At 41.3% G+C, this 15,722-nt stretch overlaps 1 protein-coding gene across 1 annotated transcript in view; it reads left to right on the forward strand.

Moving 5' to 3' along the window:
• The window catches only part of LAMA5 (laminin subunit alpha 5), a 1,615,491-nt gene that overhangs the window by 1,280,683 nt on the left and 319,086 nt on the right, over window positions 1–15,722 (forward strand). The window contains exons 59-60 of the mRNA XM_044090412.1: window positions 5,940–6,119; window positions 7,152–7,294. Coding sequence (XP_043946347.1) covers window positions 5,940–6,119; window positions 7,152–7,294 — 323 coding nt within the window. The remainder of the gene's footprint in view (window positions 1–5,939; window positions 6,120–7,151; window positions 7,295–15,722) is intronic.

The raw sequence follows: 15,722 nt of genomic DNA on the forward strand, positions 1-15,722 counted from the left end.
AACCCTACATTTATGCCTAAGGTGGTATCCAGTGTAGCCCTTAACCAAACAATTCAGTTGCCAACCTTTTATCCAAATCCACAGAACAAGGGGGAGAAAATTCTGCATTCTTTGGACGTACACAGACAACTTAAATTCTACTTGGACAAAACTAAAGTTTTCAGAAAGACAGAGCAATTACTAGTGGCATGTGCCACAGCATTACAAGGAAAGGCCATCTCCAAGCAGACTATTTCAAAGTGGATAGGTTACTGCATTCGTTTCTGCTACTCACAGCATGGCAAACCAGTGCCTAAGGGAATTAGGCCACATTCAACCAGAGCTGCAGCCACTTCTGCAGCCTTTCTCAGGAGAGTACCAACCAAAGACATTTTGCTACTTGGAGTTCAGTGCATACCTTTACAAAACATTACAATATGCCTCTTTACTCTAAATCCAGGGCAGGCTTTGCCACTGCAGTTCTGCAGGGCCTCATAGCTGCTCCTAATGCTGTTTAGCTCCAGCCCCCCAACCATAGCTTTGGGACTAAACCCAAATATAATGACTGCAACAGTGAAACGCAAAGAACATAGTACAGTTGTGTACACTTACCATAAATGTAGATGTTCGAGTGTATTCACTGTTGCAGTTCAGGTTACCCACCCGCCATCTCCTTTATTTTTGCTGGAACTTATCTTTACTTCTCTAATCTATACAACCTAGGTGGTGTATTTGCTTATAGATGAAGGTAAAGCTTATTTTGGTGCATGTATGTTTTATTTACAAAATTTTAACCTACCTTTTTGGGGCACCTGACATCTGGGGCCAGAAAAACTAAATAAAATGGCATCAGCTGCATCTTTTATACCCCTGATGACCTGACGTCAGGGAAGAGGTGACAGCAACTGTCGCAGGACCCAAGACTTTGGAATTCAGGCCGACTGAGGGCAACCTGCCAGCAGGATAACCCAAATGTAATGACTGCAACAGTGAATACACTTGAATATCTACATTTATGGTAAGAGTACACAACTGTACTTCCTTCATCCTCTTCTTCTGACAGGAACTTTGCTGGTGTATCACCTATGTATGCTGTAATTGTGGTCTCCCTGTCGCACCAGAGCTGAATCAAACATAGATCATAGGTGGTTTGGCTCATGCATGCTATCTGTCACAAGGTGCAAGAAGGGTGGCCCAGGGATATGAAAAATAAGTGTTTTAATGTGAAAGAGATTATGACCATCATCTATGCCCTACAAGCCTACAGGTCAGTTAACATACCAGAAGCACAGCAAGGGTAGAGTGGAAGTGGGCAGCCATCCTGGGCACATGGTTTTAGGAGGACCAATTGGGAAGTGTAGTTCCTGAATTCTTTTCTGTACTGGCATTTATGAATACCAGTACAGAAATGCACTTCATTGCTTCACGTGTGGTAAACTATAGCAAGTGCTTGGCTCCAGTTATTGCACATTGCAGAACCAAAGTTATTCACCTTTACACTTGTTTAGATGAATGCTTGTTTCAGGCCCCTTCACAGGTAAGGATACAGAGAGTACCTGCTTAGACAATGACTTGTGTCCAAACCTTGGTATTTCTCTCAGTCGCTTCATGTCCAGTCTCACATCTTCCGTGATGTAAGTATTGCTAGGCTCCATTAGGCAATGGGCTTTCCAGCACCAAGATGAGGTAACCTTTCTCAGTCAGGTCTTTCAAGCAGTATCCCTAAGAAACACAGGCTCCCCAAGGGAATATCTTTGGATTTTACGATACATGGTATTCACCATTTCCACATGAGGATATCACAGCTGGACCTCAGAAGCATTTGGCATCAGCATGACCAGTCATTACGGGACATCATGTCCTACTCCCTTGCATAAGACAAGAGCTAGTGTTGTGGGTTATCCAATTGCAGAGTAATCTGGGTGGTTCATTCAAGGAGACACCAGTGAACCATTCACTGATTACAGATGTATCATTCTTATCCGGAGAAGCCCACTCAGACCCCAAACTGAGGACAATTGGAACAGCAAACAATGCAAGAAACACATCAGCATAAAGGAAATGATGGCTGTCAGCTTAGCTTTCAGGGCTATCAAGCCAATCTGGAAGCAAGGAGTCTTACAGTGATAATGGACAACCTCCCAGTTATGTGGTTATTCAACAAACAGGGGAAACATAGTCAAACTTCCTTTGTAGGGTGGCTGTGCAGCCTTAGGAATTAACCCTGGAATTAATGAACATGCTTCAGGGCCTTCTATTTCACAAAACCCACAAAGCTAATAACTCAGCTGGAGAATCCCTGTTCACCAACTTTGTTGGCAAAACCTGGAATGCCTTGCCAAACTATATAACCCTACAATCGTCCAAAAGTCTCTTAAAAAAAAAACTCAAACAGTATCTCAAATTGAACTGTCTATGCCCATCTACCAACCCGAGTAAAGTTATAAAACAATAGCATAATCAGTAATTATCATAACATCTAACTACATCCCCATGCTATGTATCCAATCTTACTTGTAATTGTGTCTGTCCATGAGAACTATGAGTCCCTACTAGGGACTAACTGTGAGTTACAATCTCACTTGTAATTGTGTCTGTCCATGAGAACTGTGAGTCCCTACTAGGGAACTTTACTAAGCCAATGTACATAAGATATATTACCACTTTGTTTTTATATATTCTAATTGTTTTCTAACTTCTGTAACCTTTGTATGTCTGTCCATGAGAACTGTGAGTCCCTACTAGGGAACATTACTAAACCAATGTACATAAGGTATATTATCACTTTTTTATATATTCTAATTGTTTTCTAACTTCTTGTGTAACCTTTTGTATGTTTGACTATGTGGAGCTTTTCTCCTCGGAAAATGGACATGTATCCAGTCAGACTATCCCAGTAAACAAATGTAAAATAAAATAAATAAATAAAATTTCAACATAATTGTATTGTGTCTAAATTGATCAGCTCCTCATCATTGGATGTTGGACAAGTACACATTCCTACAGCTGGTTCACTGGAAAGGTGCTCACAGCAGCAGATAGCAACACATTGAGCTGTGGTTACCTTTTTCTTCAACTGGACAAGTCTGTACTTTATATTTATTTATTTATTTTTTTATGTTTCTTTACTGAGGCAGTACACTGATCACAGTAAACCATTTGCAGGCAGAAGCCAGTGAAAAAATTAAGAAAAAGGTAAAACCGAACTAATTCATAAACATGTAGTAATCACAGAGGCTGCAAAGTCCAGCAGGCAATTGAAACAGCAAGTAAATATCAGAAGAGAAAAATAAATGTAGATTAATTTTGCTAGTAAATATGGTCGCCATCCAATCTCCATTCTACCTCTGGGTAATTCAAAAACTAAGGGAGATGCCAAGGATGCTACTGATGATGCCCTTTTGGCCAAGGCACCACTGGTAATGCAGGGGAGAAACCTTACACTCTGACTCAGCATGTGGACCCCCAAACTCAGCTGAGGTAGTTCTTGATACACCCAAACCTAGAAAAAATCAAATTGAGAGCATGTATGTTACAGTCTTGTTACTGTTTAGACAACAGTATCCAGGTAATGTGCTTAAAATCAAGAGGGAAGCTTGGAAACCTACTACAAAACTCTACCAAGCTAAATGAAAGAGATTTTTTTCCTGTGGTGCCAAGGGGAATTAAGACGCAAATTCTGCAGCATGTGTCAGTGATTCTACAATACCTGCCTGAGCTGTTTCAGATAGGACTTGCCTATTCCTCAGTGACAGTACATGTCAGCCATCTCACCTTGTTTGCCTATGTATCCCCTTTGGTCGCATTACTACCAGTTAACCACTTACTAAAAGAGAGGTATTATACCTGTGTTCACCTAGGAAGGCAGTAAGCCCACTGTGGGACTTAATTAGGTTTTCTGAAAGTTAACCCAAACCCCTTTTTAACTGGCTGCTGACTGTGAATCACCTCAAATTTCTTGACTGGAAGGTAGCCCTGTTGGTGATAATCACTTCAGCAAAGAGTATCTCAGGGCTTCATTCACAGATGCGTAAAGGAATTCTTTCTAATTTTCCTTACTTGTTATGCCTAAGGTAGTCAGAGAAATGATTCTAACACAGTCCGTACAGTTCCCTGTTCCTCAAAATAGAAGTGAGAGAGTATTACAGTCCATGGATGTGCATAGACATCTGAGATATTATCTGTAGACAAAACCAGAGATGTAAGGAAAACTGAGCAAAGAAGAGAATGTGTTCTCTAGGCAGAGCATCCCAAAATGGCTATCTCTGTGTTCATTATATTTTGTTATTCTGCTCATGGGAAAACCCTGAAAGGACATGTTAGGCTGAGGTATGTACCCAGACCATTTTAGAAGCAGCCACTTTGACCTCTGTACAGTTTTTCCAAACATTGCAGGAACACTACATCCGAAGACAGGCAGGTTTTGCCACAGCTATCCTGAAGAGGCTCCTGCAGCCTGTACCTGAGGGTAACCGACTTCACCCCAGTCATAAAACAGCAACGCAAATCTTCCCCAATGTAAGAACTACTGCAGTAATGATCTTTAGGAAAAACATAATACCACCACCACTGTGTAAGAAGATAAAAATAATAGTAAATGTTCGATTAGAATAATTATTACAGTACAACTTCTCTCCCGCCATCCCCTCTATCCTTCATTTTGAGCACCCTGTGGCTCAGATGGTGTACCAGATCACCTTTTCCCATAGTCTGTCACACTTTGCCTGCCTACAGGGTCACTAGCTAAGCTGATCTGGGTACATCTGGGACACCAGGATTTGCTGCAGATGGCCACAAGATTCCTGGTGTGGGAGGGTCCTGAGGTCTCCAACATTAAATCTCTCAGATGAATGGAACATCCTTCCTGAAGCATACAAGAAGCTGATGTCAAACCTTCCAGTGGAAAAGTATATAGCTGTGGAGGTGTGGATGGATGTCAGGCCTTTCTGCAGGAAGTCCCAGGTGCAAAGACTGCTTAGAACAGTGATCCTACTCAAACATTTACTATTATGGTATGTTTCTTACTCAGTTGAACTTTACTTACCCTTATATAGCTGTATTTTCCAAAAGTGGAAGTTCTTATAATTCAGATGTTGTCTTCTCAAAGGACCGATCAATCTAGCTAAAAAGAAGTTCTTCATTGCTAGTAAAACTGCATTACCATGGAAAAGAATTGGTCAACATGGCTCAACAAAAATTCAAACTTATTGCCCGTACTAGATCTAAGCTAATCTGACCAACTGAAGTAAAACAAAACTGATACACAGAGGCGTATGTGTGTCCACTAAGCAGAATTCTCCTTCTGTTGTTCTCTGGAAAGTAAAAAATCTTTATTTACCGAAAAGGGGCTAATTGCAACAGACTTGTTTAAAAGGATAACAGCAGGTTTGAGTTAATTGAATAACAGCAATGTTATCCTTCTTTCCATAGATAGAGCTGAATATCTAAATGTATCCATCCTGTAGACATTTGCCTAGTTGGGCTACAATTGTTTTTTTTTAGTGTATGGACTAGACTAGCCATGGGTGCAGCCAACGTCACAAATAGTTAGTATATTACAGAAGTTCCCCCATGCAGTGGTTCTTCTTTCTGTTTCTTATTCCGTGCCGTCTTTGTTAGTCGGTCATCAGCAATGATATTCTTTTGGCCAGTGAATTAATGAGACTTTATAACGGGTAACGTGGATTACAGAATGTCCATGCTGATTAATGAAACATTATGTCCCAGCTTTCATAAGATTTGCATTTTTGCACAGTGTAAACCGATTTGCATGTCTTGTTTACTTGATCCTAAGTTATCCATAATGTCTGAGAGACATACCTTTGAACACAGATTTCTTTTTTCAAAGATGCATTTACTGTAGAAAAGTTTTCTTAATTCTAGGGCTGTTGAGTCTAGCCAATGCAGATGTTATTTTAATGACTTTTTTATTATGTTCTGCCATTGATTGTAACACACAGGTAATATATCTGAGACAATACAGAAAGCAAAGGACACTGCTTCTGAAGCCAATACCACAGCAACCAGATTACAAGATGGGCTGAACGACATGAGAAAGAATCTGGAAAAGTGGAATGGGACATATGGAGACATTAGCAGTGAAGACCTGAATTCTGCTCTTGAGGAAGCTAAAAAGTCAGGTGTGTGGAAGAAAAAATTAGTTCAATTTACCACCAAATATTTATAGATGTCTTCCGTAAAGCCTTACATGGTTAGGTGCTGACACAGTTGATGGCCACTGTAATGAAAGTAACTGAAAGTATTTATTTGCTTATTAATTTCTTTACATTTTAACATGGTTAGTCCTTCTGGGTGAATGTCATTTTCATACGGGAGCTATAAGAATAAGAACAAAAAGTAATACAAATAGCAACAATTGGGAATAAAATAGCAGCGGAGACCTAATAAGCAAACATTGGACTGTATAACCGTGCTAAAATAACAGGTACCAATTACAGAATGTAAAACAAGCACCGTAAAAACATAAATTCAAAGTGAATGAATATATTGACCAAGGGGGTATTAAGAACATTTGAAAATAATAGATGTTTTGTGTGTTACTGACAGTATGAGAGTTTTTGTTAAATCTCCTGCTCAGTTAATTATTACCCCATCATCCAGTTTCTTCCAGACAGAATATCCCCTCTGACTTCCTCCGTCACTCCCCAGAGTGGGGATAGAAATGGGGACATCTGCTTTATTAGACCCATTTCATTTAAACATAACTGCATTAGTCAGTAATGAATTTTGTGAGTTTCCAATTATTGTTTTTCTGTCTTTTTCCTTTCTTAGTACACCAGTGGGGACAGTGCAGTCTCCTTACATATAAACTGAAGTTCCAGTATGCAGCGATAATCTATTCCATCTTATTGCGTTACAGGGGGTAAAGGCCTCCATATTTTAACCATAGGCCACTCCACCTTCCATGATGAGATAGAGTAACAGTTTCTGAACTGTTGTACTTCTGCTTTATACTACAACTATAGGCTCCGTAACCTTAAGCCTTTGGTTTGGTATTTTTATTTATGTAGTTTAGAAAATATTAATCCAAATCCATTCTTAATACACTGGGATTCTTAAATAACATTTACTGTATTATCTGACTGGAACTAGGTGTACAAAGATGTGGTCTGGATTGAATTTTCATTCAGATTTCTCTCTGCTTCTGACAGCTGGAACATTGGCAACAACCATCCCTGTTCTCTTAGACAAACTGACTTCCCTGGAGAACAAGAAAAACCAGAGTATGAACCTCTCAGAGAACATTCTTCGTGTACGACAGCTGATCTCCCAGGCCAGGAATGCTGCAAGCAAGGTAAGCTGTGACTGGTGTCTCACAAAATTAGAGATGACAGGAGATCGAAACACAACCTTGGATGAGGAATGTACATATTGATTGATTTGTGTACTATTTATCTGAGAAATGGAATACAACCATATTGAAAAAGTTAACTCTGATGGGGTTACAAGGAAAGTTACTTACACTAAAATGCAAACCACTGTGTTTCACTTTCTTTGATTACAGCATTTTGTAGAAACAAGTCAGAAAGTTGACTTGTCTATCAAATTTGTATGGCCATTTACATTTTGCATTCTGGCTGAATTGATAGACAAGGGAAATAAAGACTCGGTTCAGTAAAATGTTGGAAAAATACCAAGTTGCATGATAGTTCCAGTTTTGGAGGCTAAGAAAGAGATGTTTTGAGTTACAGTATAAGAAAGATTGACACTTGAAATTCCACTGATGTGGGGCTAAGTGTCTGCAGTGAAATGCAAATACAGGATGCGACTGGTGTTGTGTTCTTAGTATAAGATTAGAACAGATTTGCTTCATTCCAAAAAAATTGAACAGAAAATGTTGAAATTCTGTTTAATCAAGAAATATAGAAAGCTGAAAATGCTGAAGGACAGAATATTGATTGTTAGTTGAAAAATGCATAACTTTAGCATTAAATTATATGATACACTCTACTGTTACTAAAGAACTCATCCCTTCTTGTGTACCATAGCTGTGAAGTTGCATATCCTTGCAGGATGAGGAATATTTCATTTGTGAATGAAACCAGGTATCCATTTCCTCCAAGGCAGAATGACCTCTGAGTTAGAATAATATAGTATGAGCACTGTGGAGATACAACTTATATTATCTTCAGGTGGGCTAATTAGGGTTACCACCTGCCCCTGTTTATGAGGGACAGTCCCTCTTTGGGCTGTTGTATCCTGCAAAAATAAACTAAAAAATGGCAAATGTCTTAAGATTTTAGGACAAAAAAATGTCCTAAGTTGTCTTTAATAGTTACATAAAACTAGTCGTTTTGTATCTGAAACACCTAAATATTATATGAAACAGCATAAGCAACTCAACTGTTACAAGAATAAGTTTCTATTTGGGCAAAAAAAGTGAAGTTCTGTCCTTTGTACTGGCTGTGGGTATGTTTTGTGAGCATTTGAAAAGGTGGCAGCCCTAATGTTAATGTTGATAAGCCCATCTTTGCTAATGTTACGTTTGTTGTCAGTACAGACCTTTGCAGCACTGTAATTGGAAACAATAGCTTAGTGCACAGATCAAAGTACTGCATCCTTATATTTCTAAATGTATGTTCTAAAATAATAAAAAAAAAAAGGTCAGGCTATGTCAGTATGCAAAAACTGTACAGTATTAAGCTGAAAATTTTGTGTGCTTTCATTGGGATTGCTGTTTGTTTTTATGTATTTTGATATTCTGTTCTTATAGGTTCATAGGTCTGTACTAGGTTAACGACAGCTTAGGGCCCTTATAAGCCTACCCATGCAACCCAAATGTGACCCACAAATTTATACAGTGGGTGATTTATTGACTCCCTTGGTCCATCACAGACATACATGCCAGAGCAGGGGTGAATTTTCGATTACCCATCCATTTGTCCAACTTGTGCTTAAAAAGGTATAGGGAAGAACTCTGTTTCACATGGATGGGGGGGAGCCTGTTCCAGAAAATGGGAATTCTGTGAGAAACATATGTGTCTCTCCAACATGTCCTGTTTGTGCTGCAAGCAAATTTTAGGACTTTCAGTCTAGTAGTTCTGATGCTGTTTGTTTTGCAGATGTGCAAAAGTTTCATCAAAATAGAGTCCAGTATGCCTTGTATTCCAGGCAGAAGTCATCTCTCTGACGTCTGTATGATATCGAGTAAAGAGGCAGGGCTTTGAGAGGATCAGTGTAGGACATTGTGTTTACTCCCTGTATTCTTTTTGTAAGGAACCTTTGTGGACGTTCCAGTTGCTGCATGTGTCTGGTCAGGTACATACTGAAGGGGGCATTATACTCTATGATGGGTCTGATGAGGCCCAAATACAGAGGTACAATATCTTCTCTGGACCTGGATGCCATGCCCTTATTTAAATGTTGAGCAACTTAGAAGTATTTTCTTACTCCCTTGGACACATGTTGGTCAGAGGCTAGGTTACTGTCTATATGAGATTCCAGATGCCTGACTAATGAATCATCTTTTAAGGGTGTTTTATCAATGTTGTAGCTACCCGGGGTGGCTGGCCTTCCAGAAGGTGCTATAATGCATTTCTTGGTATTAAGTTTTAAGCCATGGCTTTGGTACCAAGTCTTTGTCCATATTAGACCTTCCTGAAGGGTGTTCTCATGCTAGAGGGATTCAGCATCTGCTCCCAGTTTTCATCATCTGCAAATTTGATCAGCCAAAGGTCTTTGATATTGGCTTTGACATCTGAGAAGTAGATGTCAAAGAGGAGTGGGCCCAGCATAGAGTCCTGGGGGACTCCACTGGTGACTGACCTCTTTGTGGAGGATTCCTCACTCATTCTAACCACATGGGTCCTATCAATGTGTCAGCTAGCTATCCAGTGTTATAAGGGGGGGTTATACCTAGTTTCATATGTTTGGCAACAATCCCTGAGTGGGATATTGTATCATGTGCTTTAGCCAGATCTTAGGTAGGCAGTGGGCACTGTTTTCTCCATTGCCTTAGTGACCTTTTCAAAGAAGCCCACCAGATTCAGTAAGCATGACTTTCTCTGAGATAGCCAAACTGGGATGGATCCAGTGTCTGGAGGTCTCCATAGTTCTTATTGATAATTTCCATGATAATTCTTTCCATGACTTTGCAAATAAGCCTAGTCAGACTAATGGATTTTTAGTTTCCCGGATCTGTTGAAGGTCCTCCCTTATGAAGGGGATGATCATTACAGATGTTCTTCGTGTTTCACTGTTGCAGTCATTACATTTGGGTAATCTGCTGGCAGGTTGCCCTCAGTCGGCCTGAATTCCAAAGTCTTGGGTCCTGCGTCAGTTGCTGTCTCCTCTTCCATGACGTCAGGTTGTCAGGGGTATAAAACATGCAGCCAACGCCATTTTCTTTAGTCTTTCTTGCCACACGGTGCTCGAAGCAGAAGCATTTCGCAAGTGCCGGTTGGCCGACTACTGAAATATTCGCGTTTGAGTTTCAGAACCAAAGTCTTCAATAAAGCTAAGTACCCTGTTGGGGAAACTTTTTTCTTGCTTTTTACCGATGCCAGAGATGTCATCAGATAGCAATCCGACTACCGGAGTACATAAAAAATGCAAAGAAAAGGACAGAGAAAGGCAGTCGAGATCCAAAACCGACAACGAAGCTTCTCATAAGCCAGTCGCCAGTTTGCTGTTACTCAGTGAGGTGCTTTCGCAGCCCCTGATACCCACTATCTTTGAGTCGCAGGCCTCTACCAACACCCATGTGGAGTCAGGCATGCCGCAAGATACTCAGGGTATTGGACCGACGGATGTATCTCCCTCAGATGGGTCCGGAGCCGCTGAGCAGGCACCGGCTTCTGAGGGTGTATTCAGACCTCAACATTTTTACATCAAACCAACGAAAGCTGCAAAACCAAAGGCAAAGACACCTTCTCAAACTAAAAAGCCGATGCCTGAGCCACATGCACAGGCCTCTATGCCTAAAAAACAGATGATCAAAATGGCTGAAGACCTTATTACCTTGATCAGGGGTTCCCATCCCCCTCCTGATATGAGGCCTAGACAAGACACTGACTGAATCTTCAGATCAGGTTTCTATTTCTTCGGATTCCTCTTCTGATCAGGAATTATCTTTACCTCCCTATGAGGATTCTGATGCTGAGGAGTCTACTCCATCTGCATCTCCTCCTGAGGATTATTCATTTGGGGAATCATTTGGGGAAACCTTGCATACTTTGAGGGAGCATTTTCAATGGGAAAGTCAAGACTTCTCAGAATCAAAAAAGAGGCTCAGGGATTTCCTCCTTCTCCCTCAGCACAAGCCTTTAGCCATTCCCCCTGTGTTAGACATTGTGGATGATGTTTTTTCGGAGTCAAGCCTGACCCCTGACTCCTTACCTCCGGCTCCCAGTAAGCCTGACAGGTATTACAGGGTCCCTGACTCTCATAAATTTTTGTTTAAAAACCCTGCTGCTGATCCTGAAACTATTTCACAGGGTCCTAAGGGAGTTAAGGCCTCAACAGCAAAAAACCCTACCCCCTCTGACAGAGATTCCAGGGTGCTGGACAGATGGGAAAAAAGGTTTATACTTCTGCAACCTTGGCAATCAGGGCCTTAAACTGTCAATTTCATATGCTTAAGTACCAACAACATGTTATGGGATTGCTGAAACAGAAAATGATGTTGATTTCAGAATGTGCAGAAAATAAGGAATTGCAGGAATTATTGCATGCAGCTGAACAAGTTGGAAAGCATACTTTCCAATGTGGTTTTGATTCTTTAGAGGCCTCCTGTAGGGCCGCAGTTACTGGATCTGTGATTAGGAGGCATGCCTGGTTAAAGGAACAAAATTTGCCTGATCATGTTAAAGCTAAATTACTAGATGCACCTTTACAGCATGATTCTCTGCTTGGCATTAAGGCAGAAGAGGTTTTAAAGAAAATGGAAGACAAAGCTAAGTCTATGCAAACTGTTAAAGATTTCTTACAAGTGCAGCCACCTAGATTCAGTAGACACTGGCCTACAAAAAGTTGGTCCTTTCTTGTGTCAGACAGAGCTCAAAGGGGCAAATCCAGATGCCCTAAGGGTTCCAGGTACCAGGTTCAAGACTCACACAGGTCAAAGCAATGGGGCGCATCCACCTCCAAATCTGGAGGAGATAAAGCTCAAACTTACAGAAAGCAATCCAAATGACTTCCCTCTGCCTTACACATAGCACTTATCTTTTGGCAGCACCCATAGGGGTAAAATTAGCACGTTTTGCTCAAAATTGGCAGTTAATAACCCAGAACAAGTGGATACTGAACATCGTATCACAGGGATACAGATTCCATTTCCACACTCTGCTAATGACAAATGGTTGGCCAGACCTGCCAAAAAAAACAATGGGCAGAGGCACAGAAACAGGTTACGTCCCTCATTGATATGGGGGCCATTCAGATGGTACCAGAACAGGAAAAAGGACAAGATTTTTACTCAAGACTGTTCTTGGTACCCAGAAAGGACAAGGCCTGGTGGCCAATACTGGATTTATTGATTTTGAACACATACCTGGACATTCCAAAATTCAAAATGCTCACTTTGCAACAGCTTCTGCCCATGCTGGGCAAGAATGCTTGACTGGTGACTTTAGACTTAAAAGAGGCATACCTGCATGTCCCAATAAGACAGTCGTGCAGAAGATACCTCAGTTTCAAGGTTGGCTTACTGCATTACTAATTTTCTGCACTGCCCTTTGGCTTATCTACTGCGCCCAGGGTCTTTACAAAGTGCCTGGCACCAGTAATTGCATTTTGCAGACAAGTATTCAAATATATCCTTACTTGGACGACTGTCTCATTCAAGCAGAGAACAAGGACACTCTTCTACGACACCTGGGGTTTGTGAAAAGGCTTCTAGCATGCCTAGGGTACACAATAAACGAAAAGAAATCACAACTGGTACCCTCTCAAAAGATAACATTCCTGGGTGCAAGCTTGCATATAACTGCCCAGATGGCTTACCTCACACCAGACAAACAAAGGCAACTGACTACTTACTTCAAACTTATGGCAACAAAAACCCAGTCTTCTGCAAGACAAATTCTGCAGGCTCTGGGCTTCATGGCATCCTGCATCCTACTAATTCCATATGCAAGACTGCATATGAGGAAACTTCAATGGTACCTAAAAGGTTTATGGAGTCAGCATTCACACAGTCTGGAAACTGATTCCTCTCATCCCCTGCCTGCAACAGGAGTTTCTATGGTGGGCAAAGGCCTGTCACCAAAACATGGGATGGCCCTTCACTCTACCCCCGGCCAGCCAAACCTTAACAACAGACGCATTAGATTATGCCTGGGGGGCCCACATGGCAGGAAGATGCATTCAGGGTATATGGGCACCAAATCAAATGCATCTACATGTCAACCAGAAAGAGATGCTAGCCTGTCAACCAGAAAGAGATGCTAGCCGTTCAAAATGCCCTAACAGCATTCAAGGACTTACTTCATCCAGGACAACTACTGATAAAGATGGACAACACCACAGTCATGTGGTATATAAACAAGCAAAGGGGCACACACTCATACCCCCTTTTGCAGATTAGCCATGGCACTGTGGGGCACAGCTTTGACCTTCCAGATAAATCTTCAAGCTCAATTCCTGCCAGGAAAACGGAACACTGTGGCAGACGATTTAAGCAGAAACCTTATGGATCCTCATGAGTGGAAACTAAATCCACAAGTATTCAGCACGATAACAGAGAAATGGGGGAGCCCAGACATAGATCTATCTGCCTCTCCTCAAAATTATCAACTGAAAAGATTCTGCACAAGGACTTATCACAGACAAGCATGGAAAGTGGACGCCCTCTCTTTCAGTTGGAAAAACCTGTCAGTTTACGCCTTTCCTCCTCTGCCTCTTCTACCCAAGGTCCTCCTAAAGGTCAGACAAGAGAAGCCAAAGATGATATTAATTACCCCGGACTGGCCCCGCCAATACTGGTACCCAGTTCTAAGGAACTTGTCTCAATACCCAGCTTGGACCTTGCCTCAAAAACCACAACTACTGTCCCAGCAAAACAATCAGATCCTGCACAGTCAATTACAGACTCTGAATTTTGCAGCATGGCTAATCATGTAAACATACCAATGACACCTCTCAGTAAAGCTGTGATGGATATCATTTTGGAAGCCAGAAGGCTTAGTACTAGAAAATCTTATGCTGACAAATGGAAGAGATTTTGTGCTTGGAATCAAGCACAAGGAACTGATACAGCAGAACCACATATTCCTCAGATATTACAATATTTAACTGAGATGCTTGTCAAAGGCTTATCTTTCTCATCAATCAAAATCCATGCCTCTGCCATTTCGGCTCATTACAATACAGAGCCACCAATCTTTTCTTATCCCTTCCTAAAGCAGTATCTTAGAGGAGCCAAAAACCTAAGGCCTCTTAGAGGATCACCATTACATGCATGGGACCTCAATTATCTGTTGGAAAAGCTCACCCTGCCACCATTTGAACCAGCCGCTACCGCTGATATAAAGTTCTTATCATGGAAGACAGCCCTGCTACTAGGAATTACTTCAGCAAGAAGGGTTTCAGAGCTACAGGCCCTCATGGCTGTAGAGCCTTTTATCATATTTTACCCAGTCTCTGAGGACAAATCCTACTTTTATGCCTAAGGTGGTTTTCAGTGTGGCTCTTAACCAAACAATTCATCTGCCAACTTTTTATCCAAATCCGCAGAACAAAGGGGAGAGAATTCTGCATTCCTTGGACGTACACAGGCAGCTAAGATTCTACTTGAGCAGGACAAAAGCTCTAAGAAAAACTGAGCAATTACTAGTGTCATATGCTGCAGGATCAGAAGGAAAGGCCATCTCAAAGCAGACAATTTCAAAGTGGATAAGCCACTGCATCCGTTTCTGCTACTTACACCATGGTAAACCTGTGCCCAAGGGCATTAGCTCTCATGCCACCAGAGCTGCAGCTACTTTGGCAGCCTTTCTCAGAGGGGTACCAACCAAAGACATTCTAGAGGCTGCTACTTGGAGTTCTGTTCACACCTTTACAAAGCATTACCATTTGCCTCTCTACTCTAAGTCCAGGGCAGGCTTTGCCACTGCAGTGCTGCAGGGCCTTATAGCCGCACCTAATGCTGTTTAGCTCCAGCCTCCCGACCATAGCTTTGGGATTCTACCCAAATGGTAATGACTGCAGCAGTGAAACACGAAGAACATAGTACAGTTGTGTACACTTACCATAAATGTAGATGTTCGAGTGTATTCACTGTTGCAGTCCAGGTTACCCACCCTCCATCCCCCTGTCATTCTAAAGTTTATCTTTCCTTCTCTATCTTCTACAACCAATGTGGTGTATTTGCTTGTAGATGACGGTAAAGTTTATATTGATGCATGTATATTTATATATATATATATATATATATATATATATATATATATATATATATATAATATTGCTACCTTTTTGGGGGCACCTGACATCGGGGGCAAGAAAAACTAAAGAAAATGGCGTCGGCTGCATGTTTTATACCCCTGACGAACTGACATCATGGAAGAGGAGACAGCAACCGACGCAGGACCCAAGACTTTGGAATTCAGGCCGACTGAGGGCAACCTGCCAGCAGATTACCCAAATGTAATGATTGCAACAGTGAATACACTCGAACATCTACATTTATGGTAAGTGTACACAACTGTACTTTCTCCATTCATGTGGCACAAAGCCTGTTTTAAGACTCTAGTCAAATAATGACTCAGTGGTCCTACTAAGTC

The sequence above is a fragment of the Protopterus annectens genome, chromosome 12.part0, assembly GCF_019279795.1.
Source record: "Protopterus annectens isolate FY-2018-M chromosome 12.part0, PAN1.0, whole genome shotgun sequence".
Lineage (NCBI taxonomy): Eukaryota > Metazoa > Chordata > Ceratodontiformes > Protopteridae > Protopterus > Protopterus annectens.